Raw genomic sequence first — 12,242 nt, 5'->3', positions numbered from 1 at the left:
TCCCCCCCAGCCGCCGGCGTCCCACCGAGTACTGCCCTACCCGGAGAGACCCCCGCTCTCTGCCATCCCCTCGCTCCCTCCCCTCCTGCCTCACGCTCTGGCCAGAGGGCATGGAATTCCTTTCTTAGAGGGAGAAAAAAAAAACAACAACCCCACATTTGGAGGTTTCTTTTCGACAGGAAAACCCAACCAGTCAACAATAGCAATAAGAGCCACTGGATACCCATAAATCCAGGGTTTGGGGGCGTTTGGGGTTTTTTTCAATTGTGAGTATTTTCAGGCCCTCTGAGCACCTGCCGTGCCCGAAACGCGGCGCCCCGCTGCCCATCTCCCCCTGGCTTTGCCACGAGCACCGGGCTCTCAGCGGGATCAGGCTCCGGGTGGTTTCTCTGCCACGTGCTCGCACTCCGTAGGGGAAAAAAAAATTAAAAAAAAGGGAAAATAAAGCCTGTTAAGGAGCTTGGGAGGGTGGAGAGCTTGGAAAAGGCATTTTTTTTCCCAGCGTGTTGCGCCGTTTATAGATTCACTGGTAATTGGGTAAAATACCGGGGAGGTTTGCAAAGCAGGAGCAGCAAAATACGTGGTTTAACGGCAGCGATTCCCGGTTGGAAACGCTCAGTCGTGCTGGGCGTAGGGAAAACGACCCTGATGCACCGCGGCCACCTGCAGCGTCATCGTCCCGCAAGGGATGGAGCCGGGTTTTTTTCCCTGAAGGGGCTTCAGGATCAGGGCGTTGGGTGGGGAGAGGTTTGGGGGGGGGTCGGCAGCCGGCGGGAAGGACGTGAGGAAGGGAGGACGAGGCGGCGGGGGGGCAGGATCGCACCCAAACCCTCCCATTCCCCTAGCAGGGAGCACACCCACGCTGGGCTCCTGCCCCTCTTTTCTACGTAATTCATTTTTTTAATTCATTTCGACCACCAGGCCAGCTCGTTTTTAAATATTATTGGACCTCTTAAGCAAAAAATAAATTAAAAAAACCAAAACCAATAAAAAAAAATATTGAAAACCAAGAGTAACCATGTCTTCCAAGTCTAAGTCTCCAAGGTGTGTAGGGAAGATGGCCTTGAACTGACGCCCTGGCAAGCCCCACAGCCTCCGTTTGTCCATCTGAAGTGTAAATTTGGGGTTGTTTTGGTTTTTTTATTTCCTGTTTGTTTTCTGTTCCGGTTTTGGTTCTGAAGATCAGGTTGTGATCTCCCTGACAGATTTCAGCCAAGAGTTTGTAACTGTATGATATTTACTGTAAGATGTAGAACATTCGATAACTATTAAAATGTTTCCAAAAAAAAAAAAAAAAATAAATAAAAGAGCCCGAGAGGGTTTGGTGGTTGGTTTTTTTTTTTTTTTTTTTGGTGTGGTGATGTGGTGAAGTGAACGGGACCGGCCACAAACCCATTTCTAGGTTGGTAGAGGAGCTTGATGGTCTCCACCTCCACCTTGGAGGTGGAGGTTGTCCCACTGACCCCCACACGTCCAAGGCACCGTGATCCTATAGAAACAGCTCCTATGGGAAGTGCAGTGGGTGATCTTCACGGTGATGGGCATCACCACCGTGTTCTCCTGGGCTGACTGGGACTTTGGAAAGAGGAGACATCGGGGCAGGAGACCAGCTTTGGCCAGAGGAACTCGTGCCTGGTTGGGTTTTTGGTAAGGTGGGAGCTGTGCCGTGAGGCAGAGCCTGTCCTGAGCGTGTCGTGTTGAGCGCTGGCGCCTGGTGATGGGGGGGAAAAAAAAATCAAGAGCTCGTGACGTTTCAGGGGAGGCTTCAGTTCAACGGCCCCAGAAGGTGACCACGAAATGGCATCCTGGCTGTGTGACCGCCTCTGCAGCACGGTGCCTCCAATGGAGCCGTGCTCCGGCATCCCGGCTCCTGGAGATGCTCTCCACCAGGCCATCACCCTGTGGCCACCACCACCACCGCCGGCATCACGGCTCCCAGAGACGCTCTCCGTCGGGCCACCATGCCGTGGCCACCGCCGGCCGTTGGGGACAGGGCCTGCTCCTCACCAGCTGGGCAAGACGTTGGATTTGCCGTCCTGCCGGTGGACACCTCGGCGGCGGGAGCAGAAGCCAAGACACCACCTCCAGCACTTCACGGCTCCAAGCGGGACTGGCTTTCGCACGGCGCCCAACGTCCTCCGTCCCCGCCGTGGGGGGGCTCTCTGTGGGTGTCACCGTCCCCCCGAGGCAGCCCCCAGGCCGGGTGCCAGCTGTAAGGGACGAGGGATGGACAACACCTCCGGGTGAGGCTGGATCGGGCCCTCTGCACCACCCAAGGTGGCAGGAGCCACTCCGCATCACTCCCTGGGCCGACATCCCTGGCGGCTGTCACTACCCAGGGACACCCCGTGTGGGAGGGGACAACCCCCCCCTGCTAAGGGCAGCCACCCAGGTTGTCCCCAGCCCCCCCCCAGGCGTCCCCAGCCCCCCCCCCATAAGGATTTGGCCACGGGTTCAGCAGGGTCAAGGTGTCCCCAAGTGGCTGGGGACAGCCAGGGGTGACGGGAACTGGAGGGGACACGGTGCCCGGGGGCAGGGGCGGGGGGGGGGGATCTGCCGTGAACACTGGCCATCGCTGTCACGAGCTGGGCGGGCTCAGGCAGGCAGAGGTGAAGGCAGGGTGGGCAGCTGCCCTGGGGGTGGATGTGTGTGTGTGTGTGTGTGCACGTGTGTGTGTGCACACGTGTGTGCATGTATGTGCACCCCTATAGGGCTCCGTGTGCAAGCGTGGGGGAGCTTGCATGTGTGTGCGTGTGCGTGTGTCCATGTGCACACGTCTGTGCCCGTGTGCCCACCTGGGTTCGCACGGGAACCTGTTTGTGCAGGTTTGCGTGTGAACGGGTGCCACGCACATCTGCGCGTGTGTGTGGGCACGCTCGCAGAGCTCCACACGCAAGCGTGTGGCTGCACGTGTGTGTGGCTGCACGTGTGTGCCTGTGCACACATGTATGCAGGGGGGGGGTTTGCGTGTGCACGTGTTCACGCGTGCGTGTGCAAGTGCAGCGGGGTGTGAACAGGTGCCACGCGGTAAGAGTCCACACCTGTGCGTGGACGCACGCTTAAAGCTGCACACGTGTTTGCATGCACGCAGGACTGCACGTGTGTGTGTACCCACGTGTGCACACGTCAGCGTGCAGAGGTGGGTTTGCACGTGCCTTTATGCCAATGCTCATCCATGCACATGCGTGTGGAGATGTGCAGCAGTGTGTGAACGGGCGCACACGTGCACATCTCCGTGGGCACACGCAGAGCTCCGTGTGCAAGTGTGGGTGCGTTTGCATGTGCGCCGGACAGCAGACACGCGTGCACACGTACAGGGGCATGTGTTCAGGCGTGAGGTGGGCTTACGTGTGCATTTACACGCATGTTCCTCTGTGCAGACGTGGGTGTGCACGTGCAGCAATGTGGGTGCACACACACACTTACAGAGCTCCAGGTGCACGTTTGCACACGTGTAACCGCACACATTTGTGTACCCGGCCATGCATGTGCACGCATGTAGGTGCGTGCAGAGGGGGGTTTGCGCGTGCCCGTGTTCCTCTGTGCCCACACGCGTGTGCACATGCAGTGTGCGCACGCGTGCCCGTGTTTGTGTGCACGTGTCCCTCCCCGCGCCCAAGCACCAGCCACCTGCAGCAGCGCCCGTGGCGGGGGGCACGTGGGCCCGTGCAGCTGCCCATGAGTCACGCCGCGGCCCCCCCGGCCGTGTCCCCCCGTGCCAGGCCCTGCCGGGGCCCGCAGCTCCCTGCGGCGGGGGGGGGGGGGGGGACACGCGACCCAACGACACCCACTCTCTCCTGCTGCCCTGTCCCCGCTCCGGGCCCCGGTTTTTGGGTGGCTATGGGGGGGTGGGGGGTGGCAAGTTGTGCAGAGGTGCACACACGTCACCTTTTGTGCGTGTGTAGGTGTGTGTCTGTACATGCAAATGGATGCAAATGTGTTGCACAGGGGCGTATGGGCATTTGCATACGTGCTGCAGGGGTGCATACAGGTGTAGCCGTACGTGAGCGTGCAGATACGTAGGGGACAGGGGTATAGGAGAGCACTGGCTGCTGCAGAACACCCCAGGGGCTCCCCCACACTGTGCCTCTGCACCAGCACCCACCCACCCCATCAGCAACCACTCCACAACTCCCTATTGCACCTTAAATGTTGGGGGGGGGGGAGGAAAGTGGGGGGGGAGGGGAGGGGACGGACGACGACAGATGGGGGACAACTCACCGAACCCCTTCAGGCTCAATTTTTAAAGTAGGTTTTTTAAGCCTCCCAGCTGCTGGAAGAGGTTTAGGGGTGAAAGGCTGCTCTAGCCTCACAAAGCACCAGCTGCCCTCATTAGGCTTCAGAGTTAACACTCTATCCTCCACCAGCCTCCTGAAGTGCCGTGTGTGTCCCCCCCCCCCACTCCAGGAAGGACCCTGCAGGGGCTCCCCACCACCTTCCCTCCCTCCCTCCACACCCCCTCACCTCAGGGGGGCCCTCGGTGCTTTTCAACCACGGGGGCCGCATCCCGCTGCCGGCGGGGAGGGGACCTCGAGGGGATTCGCCCCCCACCTCGCTCCTCAGCTCAGGGATCCGGGACACCCGAAACCTGTTGGGAGGGGGACACACATCACATCACCCTGTCCCCACCCTGGAGGGGGACACACGCCCAGGGACTGGGGGGCGGGGTGTCCCCTACTTACCTGCCCACAGAGAGGATGGTGACCTCACCGGGACGCCCCCCGGGTTTGGGGACCTTGGGGGCACTGAGCGGTGGCAGCACCTGGGGCCACTTCTTCTGGCTGCAGCGGGTGCAGGGGGCAGGACCCTGCACCGTGTGGAGGTGCTGCTGGTGCCAGCAGGCGGGGGGAAACTGAGGCAGGAGGTGAAGCCTGGGCAGGGAGGGAGATGCCATCAGCATGGGGCTGGTTCCCACCATGAAGGGGGTCCTTGATGCTGCCTTGTGGGGGGGTGTCTTACTTTTTTGGGGGGGCACAGCCCAGCGGTGTCAGCGGCTGTTGGCTGCGATGCTCCTTCAGCAGCTCCTCCAGTGCCGCAGCGTTTTCTGTGGGTAGGGGGACACCATTGGGGGGGGAGGGAGGGTCACAGAGGTCCGGCCCATGTCACCCCCCCCTACCCAGGGACACCGCTGACCTTTCTTCTCGGTGATCAACCGCACCAGCACCCCGATGGTGTCCTCATTGGGGTCCTCCAGCTGGTAGATGGAGCTGGGACCTGAAGGGAGAAGTTGTAGGGGGGACCAAAATGACTCAGGGATGGGGGGGATGACCCATCCCCCCCCCCCAAGCAGGATGCCCTGGGACAGTGAGGACCAGAAGCCACAGGGATGGGCTGAGCGAGTCGAGATGGGTGTGGGATCACCGAAAAGTCCCTGCGGTAGGACCGGGGCTCACCGGTGCCGCCGGGCTGGGGGTCCTTGCCGGCGGTGCAGTGGTAACCCTTCTTCTTCAGCAGGTTGCACACCAGGATGCCCAACAACCCCATGGCGCAGAAGACCGGGGCGATGGTCAGCACGGCCGCCTGTGCCGCCGCCTCCTCCTCCTCCTCCTCTTCCTCACCCATCAGGATCACCCGGGTCCCGTTGGTCCCCGCCGGGCGGCCCAGCGTTTCGGGGCTGCGGGCTCGCCGCCGCCCTGGGGGGGAAGGTACCAGATCAGCCTCAGAGAGGGGTTTTGTTGGGATTAAATCCCACTTCCCCCCCCCCGGAGCCTCACTGCAGGGTTGGCCCCCAGGGAAGCAGAAGCCACTCATGTCATGAGTGGAGCCGTCCTCAGCCACCACATCAGCAGGGTGAGAGGGGGGACACACATCCTGCAGCATCCCTGGGGCGAACGCTGGCACAAGCTCTTCCAGCACCCATGAAACCGCAGTGGCGCCTCCAGCCCGAGCACCCACCTGGGCACCCCGGGGTGCTGCGGGGAGCGGTGGCGCAGGGCAGGCACCGGCCTCGGGGCTCCCTCTCCCCTTCAGGGCTGTAAAACCTGCGGGGTGGGAGGGGGGGGGTGTCAGGATACGGCCCACGAGTGGCATCGGGCCTGGGGGTTTGCAGCAACCCCCCCAGTGGCGCTCACCCCGGCAGGCAGGCTCCGCAGCGGCTGTCGGTCACCGCCGTCCCCGGTGCCACCAGGATCCTGCTCCTGGCCTGACAGCGGGTGTGAGGGGAGCAGGGGACACCCCCCGGTGAGAAGGTGCCGGGGGGACATGCTCGGCAGGTCCCCAGGGGTCCCCGCGCCCAGCCGCACGCCTGCACGGAGGGACAGGGAGGTGAGCGATGGCCGGATCCTGCACCTCCCCTCCGGGCTGGACGTGCCGCGGGTGGGCACAGCTTACCCCCGCGGGCTCCTCTCCCGGTGGGCATCCCGGTGCCCCGTACTCCCGGGAACCGCAGCTCCTGGCCCCCGCGCCGGGTCCGCTCAGCACCTGTGGGAGAAGCGGAGAGCGGTGCTCAGCGCCGGGTGCGCTGGCTCTCCCGCTGCTCCGAGGGCTGTGCCGGCGGCGACGCGGCTCCGGGGCAGGGGACGGGGCAGAGGTGATCCTGTGCCAAGCGACGTGGCGGTTGCAAACCCGTCACCGGTGCCGTGACGGTGGCAAAGCCACCACGGCTGACGCAAACCCACCGTCACCCTTGCTTGGGCCAAGCCACCCCAAGGCAGCCCCTGGGGTACCCAAAGGGCCCCTTCCAAGAGCATCTCCCAGACATGGGACAACGCGGTGGCCCCGGGGTGGAGCAGCCACGTTCCCTGTCAGCGCCTGGAAGAAGCTTTGACAAAGGAGAGAAAAGGGGGAGGAAGAATTGTTTTGGGGAAAAAAAATCAAGAGCTGGAGCCAAATGAAGCATCTCCCTGGGGCTGAGCCGCTGCGAGTTCCTGTGTGAGAAACATTTTGGGGTGCCCTGTTGTGGCTGGGGGGTGGTGATGCTGGATGGGTTTGAGCATCAAAGGAGCAGAGATGCAGAGGGATGGGATGGGATGGCCGAGGCCGTACTCACCCCCAGGATGGCGACGAGCCACCAGCGCATCCCGCTCCTCTTCATCACCAGGGGAGACCTGCGTGAGAGGGAGCGGGAGGGTCACCAGCCATGAAAAATCCCAGCAGAGAAGCCATTTGGGGGCCCTGTGGGGGATGCTCCAAGGCATCTGCCTAAGTACCCCTACAGCAGCAGTCCTCCACCATCCCCCCAAAATTTTGTTAGAGCTTTTATGGGAGACCCAGCATCACCCCTCATCCCTTGGAGATCCCAACTGCGGTGGGATGAGCCCTGCAATGGAGTCAGGACCAACCCCACAAGGAGCAGAAGATGCTAAACACCATTAAATAAGGGGTTTTCCTGCCCCAGAGGAAATTCTTATGCATCTGCCACAAGGAATCAAGTCACTAAAAAAAATAATTTAAACTAAAAAAAAAAAAATCAAACGAAATGAAAGGTGTTTCCCACAGGCTCTTACCCCCCTCTTTGGGCTCAGCAATTAATTGTTAAACTATAATAAACGCTGACAGCACAGGAGAAGGGAGGAAAAAAATAAATAACAATCCAAACTTGGATCCAGCATCCGCCACCCGCATGGAAATTCACCCGGTCGTCATGGTCCTGCGAGAGCCACGCCGGAGCTTCGTTACAGCCTCTGCCTGACGAGTTCCTCCTCATTAGTGGCCGGCATCGTGGGTGTGAGAAACTCGGGAGCTGGGGGGGGTTAATCGGGGCAGAGCCGGGTCATTATAAGATGTGGGCTGGGACATGATGCCACTGCCCAAAACGAGCATCCTCCACGCTCCAGCTCCTCCCAGGAGCTCCCAGTAAGGGAGCACCCCAGCGGGTTCCCAGCACGAAGCCAACCAGCCCTTCTCCCCTCCTACAAAGCTGCACCCCCACACCAAGAGCCACCAAGCCCTGACTTCACTGGCGCCATCCGTGCCAAGGTGGGACCCCGTGATTTTTGGAGGGTGGGGGGGCTGAGCCAGCTGCCACCATCATCCTGGCCAGCCTGAGCCCCACCATGTGCCACCCCCCCCCACTAAGCATCGTCTCAGGGTGATGGCATCCCGTGGGGACACCTCCCAAATCCCTCTGGGACTTGGGATGAGCCCCTTGATTGTGGGGGGGGAGGGTGAAACCGGTGCAAGCCCTCCACGCGGTAAGCCAGGACTAACAAAACCCCAGTTTAAGCCCAATACGAAGCATTTTAATCCTTCGGGGATTTAAGCCTTTAATAGCAGCACCTTAGGGACACCCCGAGATGCTTGGGGTGCTCCTCTGCCAGGGAAGGAGCTGAGCAGGTCCCACCGTGGCCAGGGGACCACGAGCCGTGGCCGAGCAATGCCACAGGCTGGCACAGGTTGTGTCCGAGGTTGCCGGAACATCCCAGCTTGTCGCTTCCCGACAAACCAATTTAAACCCCACCAGGAACAGGCCTGGCCGAGGGTAAAGCGGGTCTAAGGCCAAGCTGAACCCAAGGATTAAGAACGTCCCTTAGGTGACCAAGGCCCTGCCGTGAAGATGTAGGAGGTCTGAGGACCAGAAGGTGCCGGCTCCTGGTTGTCACCAGAGCTTTGCCTACTCACACCCCCCCCCCCCAGGACTCAGCACCTGTTTTTTGGGGGCAGCTCAGGGACACCCCAGGCGGGGATGGTGGCACAAACCCGCAGCTGGTGATGGTGGGACGCCCGGCTGCCCCGGCACGGGGGAGAGAAGCCCTGAAGCTCCTGGGGAAAAAGAATAAAACCCGTGTTATTTACCCCCTCCAAAGCCAGAGGAAACCAAAAAATAACCCCACCAGCGCCAGACCCAGCTGCTGTTTGGGGACGCCCCAACCTCCACCAGCCAATGCCCCCCCTTGGCCGGCGCACGGAAGCAAACACGTCGGGAAAGGCGACTTGGTTTTGGCACCCACCCCCCCAGATTGAACAAGCCTTTTCTTCCCCAGCCCCCCACCCCTTGCTACAGCCCCCAACGCAAGGCAGCCCACGGGAATCCCAGCGAGGGCTTCCCCTTCCCCCCCCCCCTGCAGGGAACAGGGTTTTGGCCGATGGCTCCTGCAGATAAATGGGGGGAAAAACTGGAGTAACTGCTCAGCAACACTTTGGGGCTCAGAAATACTTTGGGGCTCAGCTCTTGGAGGCAGCTCGGAACAAGGGGGGGTTTGTCTGCCAGACAGAGCGAAATTCAGCATTGCCGCATATTCCCCCGCCGCCCCCCCCCCCGCCCCGGGTCCCATCAGAGCTGCGGGAACAACCGACCCGTCGCAAAAAAAAAAAATCCCCAATTAGGCTCAAACGCCCCCAAAGGCACCGCTGTCCCGCCGAGCCCCGGCAGCAGGACACTCCAGCCCCGTTTTGGGGTGCAGCCCCTCCCCGGCTGATGCAGGTATGCGGCTGGGAGCCTTGTGATTTTCCAGCTCCGGCAAAAAAAATACCCAAAATAAACCAAAACCCTACAACCCTGACACGATTCCTCTCTCTTTTCCCAGGCAGCCGCCGCCGAGTTTTTTCTTAACCTACTTCCTCCCCACCCCGCCCCCGCCCCCCCTCCCCCTTTATTTTAACCTACATTCACTCTGCAGCAGCCACAGCCGGCACCGGGGTGTCCCCCCCCCCCCCCTTCAGGCAGCGCCAAAACGAAGCTCCCCACCACCGCCCCCCCCCCCCGCCTTGCCCTACTTCGGGTTAAGGTCCAGGCAACAATCCCCCTCACCCCTTTCTACTGCAAACAGGGCGCCGAGCACCCCAAAAAGCACCAGCCCCCGCCCCCCCCCTTACACAACCCGAAGCTGCAGCAACCCCAAACTCAGCCCCCAGCCCCCCCCCCCTCTGCGGGGGGGAATAACCCTTTAAGGGGGAATAACCCTTTAAGGGGGAATAACCCCAGCTCGGGCTGAGCGCCCCCGCCCCCAAGGGCAGGGGGGGACAGGAGGGGACCGGCGGGGACACCCCTTACCTGCTCCCCCCGGGGCCGCCCCGCCGGTCGCGCCTCCTCCTTATGAATGAACCTGCCGGGCGCGCCTCTCCCGCGCGCCCCGCCCCTTTCCGTGACATCACACGGCGGGGCTCCACCCCCTCACTTCGCCCCGCCCCCCCGTCCCTCCGCCGGTAGCGCCACCTGCCGGGCGCGGCGGGAGCTGCGGGTGCGGGGCGGGCGGGGGGGGGGGGCGGGTTTGGGGGTGCCCGGCTTTAGCCGTTCGGGGGCGGGTTTTGGGGGGAAAACCGGGAAAAACCAGATCGCGGTGGGTTTGTTGCGACGGGCCGGAACTTTTTCCATTTTTTTAAAAAATATCGGGATTTTTTTCCCTATATGGGTTCGCGGGGGGGGGGGGGGGGGGGGGCCCCCGCGGTGGGCACCCATGGGTGCTGCACCCACGTACGCTATAGCGCACCCCACCTCGGCCTCGTCCCCGTCCCCAGGGGACAGTGTTCCCGCGCTGGGGACACCCCCGTGGCGGCTGGGCCTGGGGGGGGGGGGGGGGGTGTGTTCCTCCATACCCCCCCCTCGGTGCTCCCCAGGGGCTGGTGGGGGGAAGGTGTCCCCCGCTCCCGCTGTCCGTCACCTCTGGGGGACACCCAGGCAATGGGACACATCCCGATGTTCTGGGGCACAAGGGAGGGACATCCCCTCCCCAAAAATAAAACATCCCCCTCAGGGTTATCCTGGAGGGAACAACTGCACCCCGGTAGGGGAAAGGGTTTCTTCCTCTCACCGGGGTCTTCCTCGCAGCCGAGTGACGTCCCTGGTGATGCCGATGGATGGTGGGTGCCCCCATGGCTGCACCCACTCTCACCCCTTCCCCACCCCCCCACCCCCCCCAACAAGGCGAAGGATGAGACCACGCCGGCTTCGTGCTGACACGGGTGACCTTTAATGACAAAGAGCCCCCAAAGGGACCAAAATTCCCCAACGCCCCCCCCCCTTCCCAAAATATCCTCATTATAACATCCCCCCCACCCCCGGATGGACAGACGGACGCAGGACGGTAGCACCTCGTCACTCGAGGGGGCACCCCAGTCCGTCCCTGCCGCCGTGGTTGTCACCTCTCCCAGGGGGGCGACACGGCGCGTGGGTCTTCGAGCACCGGCCTCGCCTGGACCATGGGGTGGAAGAAGGCAAATGGGAGGGGGGGGGAAAGGGCAAACGGTGAGGTGGTGGTCCAGGAAAGTCTTGTTTTTAGGGTCCCAACCGCTGTGACCCCAAATTAGGGGTGGGGGGGACACCCCTGGGTGTCTGGCGGGGGGGGGGGCGCAAAGATGCTTGTTCTCCAGAAGCTGCTTCGAACATCGGAGGCGGCTTCATCCCGCTCCCCGGGCTGCGAAATCCCATGGGAATCACCGAGATTGGGGACACAGACACACAGAGCCCAATTCCCGCCCCCCCCCCCCCCCCCCCCCCCCGACTCTCCATCAGCTCCTCCAACCTCCCCCAGTATCCCTGCGGGGTCCATCAGCGGGATCCAGCTCTGCCTCGGAGCGACGAACCGGGAAGGTTTTAATCCCCCAACTCCGAGCGACGTGACGATGCGCCTGACGTGACGATGCCCCCCCCGCTCCCCCCCCCCCCCCCAAAATAAATAAGGATGTTTATATATATATAATATATATATATTTAAAACAAACGAACAAACAAACAGCTATCTGGGTGCTGGCGATGGAGCAGGCGGGTTAGCGGGAGGCCCAGGGCAGGGGGGACACCGCGGGCGTATTGTCCCTGGGGTGGTCCCGCGGTGTGGCCGAGGGTCCCGGGAAAGGGATTGGGGTGTGGGGGGTGTGGGGGGTGTGTGTGACAGCGCCACGACCCCCCTCTGTACCCCCCCCCCCCCCCCTCCCCCAAAGCAGGCACACACAAAACCGGAGAGCGAGGCAGGTTCCTGGCTGTACGGCATCCTCCGGCCGGTCCCCAGGGATGCTCGTTAACGCCGTCCTCCTTCCTTAGCGCCTTCCCAAGCGAATGCACCCCCTCCCCCCCCCATCTTCTCCACGCCCCAAAAGCGGTGGGGGGGTGGGTGGGGGGGGGTGTGTGTGTCCCCCAGCAGTCCAGTGCAGTGGCTGGGGGGGGGATGGTGGGGGGGACTGGGGCTCATCCCCCCCCCCCCCCCCCGCCCCAACCCCGAGCACACAGAGAGCAGCCGGGTTGGAGATGAGAGGCGCTGGGGCTGGGGGGTGGCAGGGAGGGAGGTGGGGGGGGTCAGGACCCTTCCCCTCTGCATATAGGGGGGTCCCCTTCCTCGCCGGGGTGGCCCCAGGGGGGGGCTGGCAGCCGT

At 62.4% G+C, this 12,242-nt stretch overlaps 1 protein-coding gene across 1 annotated transcript; it reads right to left on the bottom strand.

Moving 5' to 3' along the window:
• Window positions 1–2,171: 2,171 nt before the first annotated feature.
• Window positions 2,172–7,039, bottom strand: RELT (RELT TNF receptor). Its single transcript, XM_086481596.1, has 10 exons — window positions 6,989–7,039; window positions 6,331–6,420; window positions 6,072–6,244; window positions 5,896–5,981; window positions 5,394–5,633; window positions 5,134–5,214; window positions 4,960–5,044; window positions 4,683–4,871; window positions 4,465–4,588; window positions 2,172–2,210 (listed from the first exon to the last, which is right to left on the bottom strand). Exons 1-10 carry the CDS (start codon window positions 7,031–7,033, stop codon window positions 2,172–2,174), a joined length of 1,152 nt encoding a protein of 383 aa, XP_086337722.1. The 5' UTR covers window positions 7,034–7,039.
• Between the last annotated feature and the right edge of the window lie 5,203 nt (window positions 7,040–12,242).

This window comes from Leptosomus discolor, chromosome 1 (genome assembly GCF_034619465.1).
Source record: "Leptosomus discolor isolate bLepDis1 chromosome 1, bLepDis1.hap2, whole genome shotgun sequence".
Classification (NCBI taxonomy): Eukaryota; Metazoa; Chordata; class Aves; order Leptosomiformes; family Leptosomidae; genus Leptosomus; species Leptosomus discolor.
This window is presented reverse-complemented; position numbering and strand designations above follow the sequence as displayed.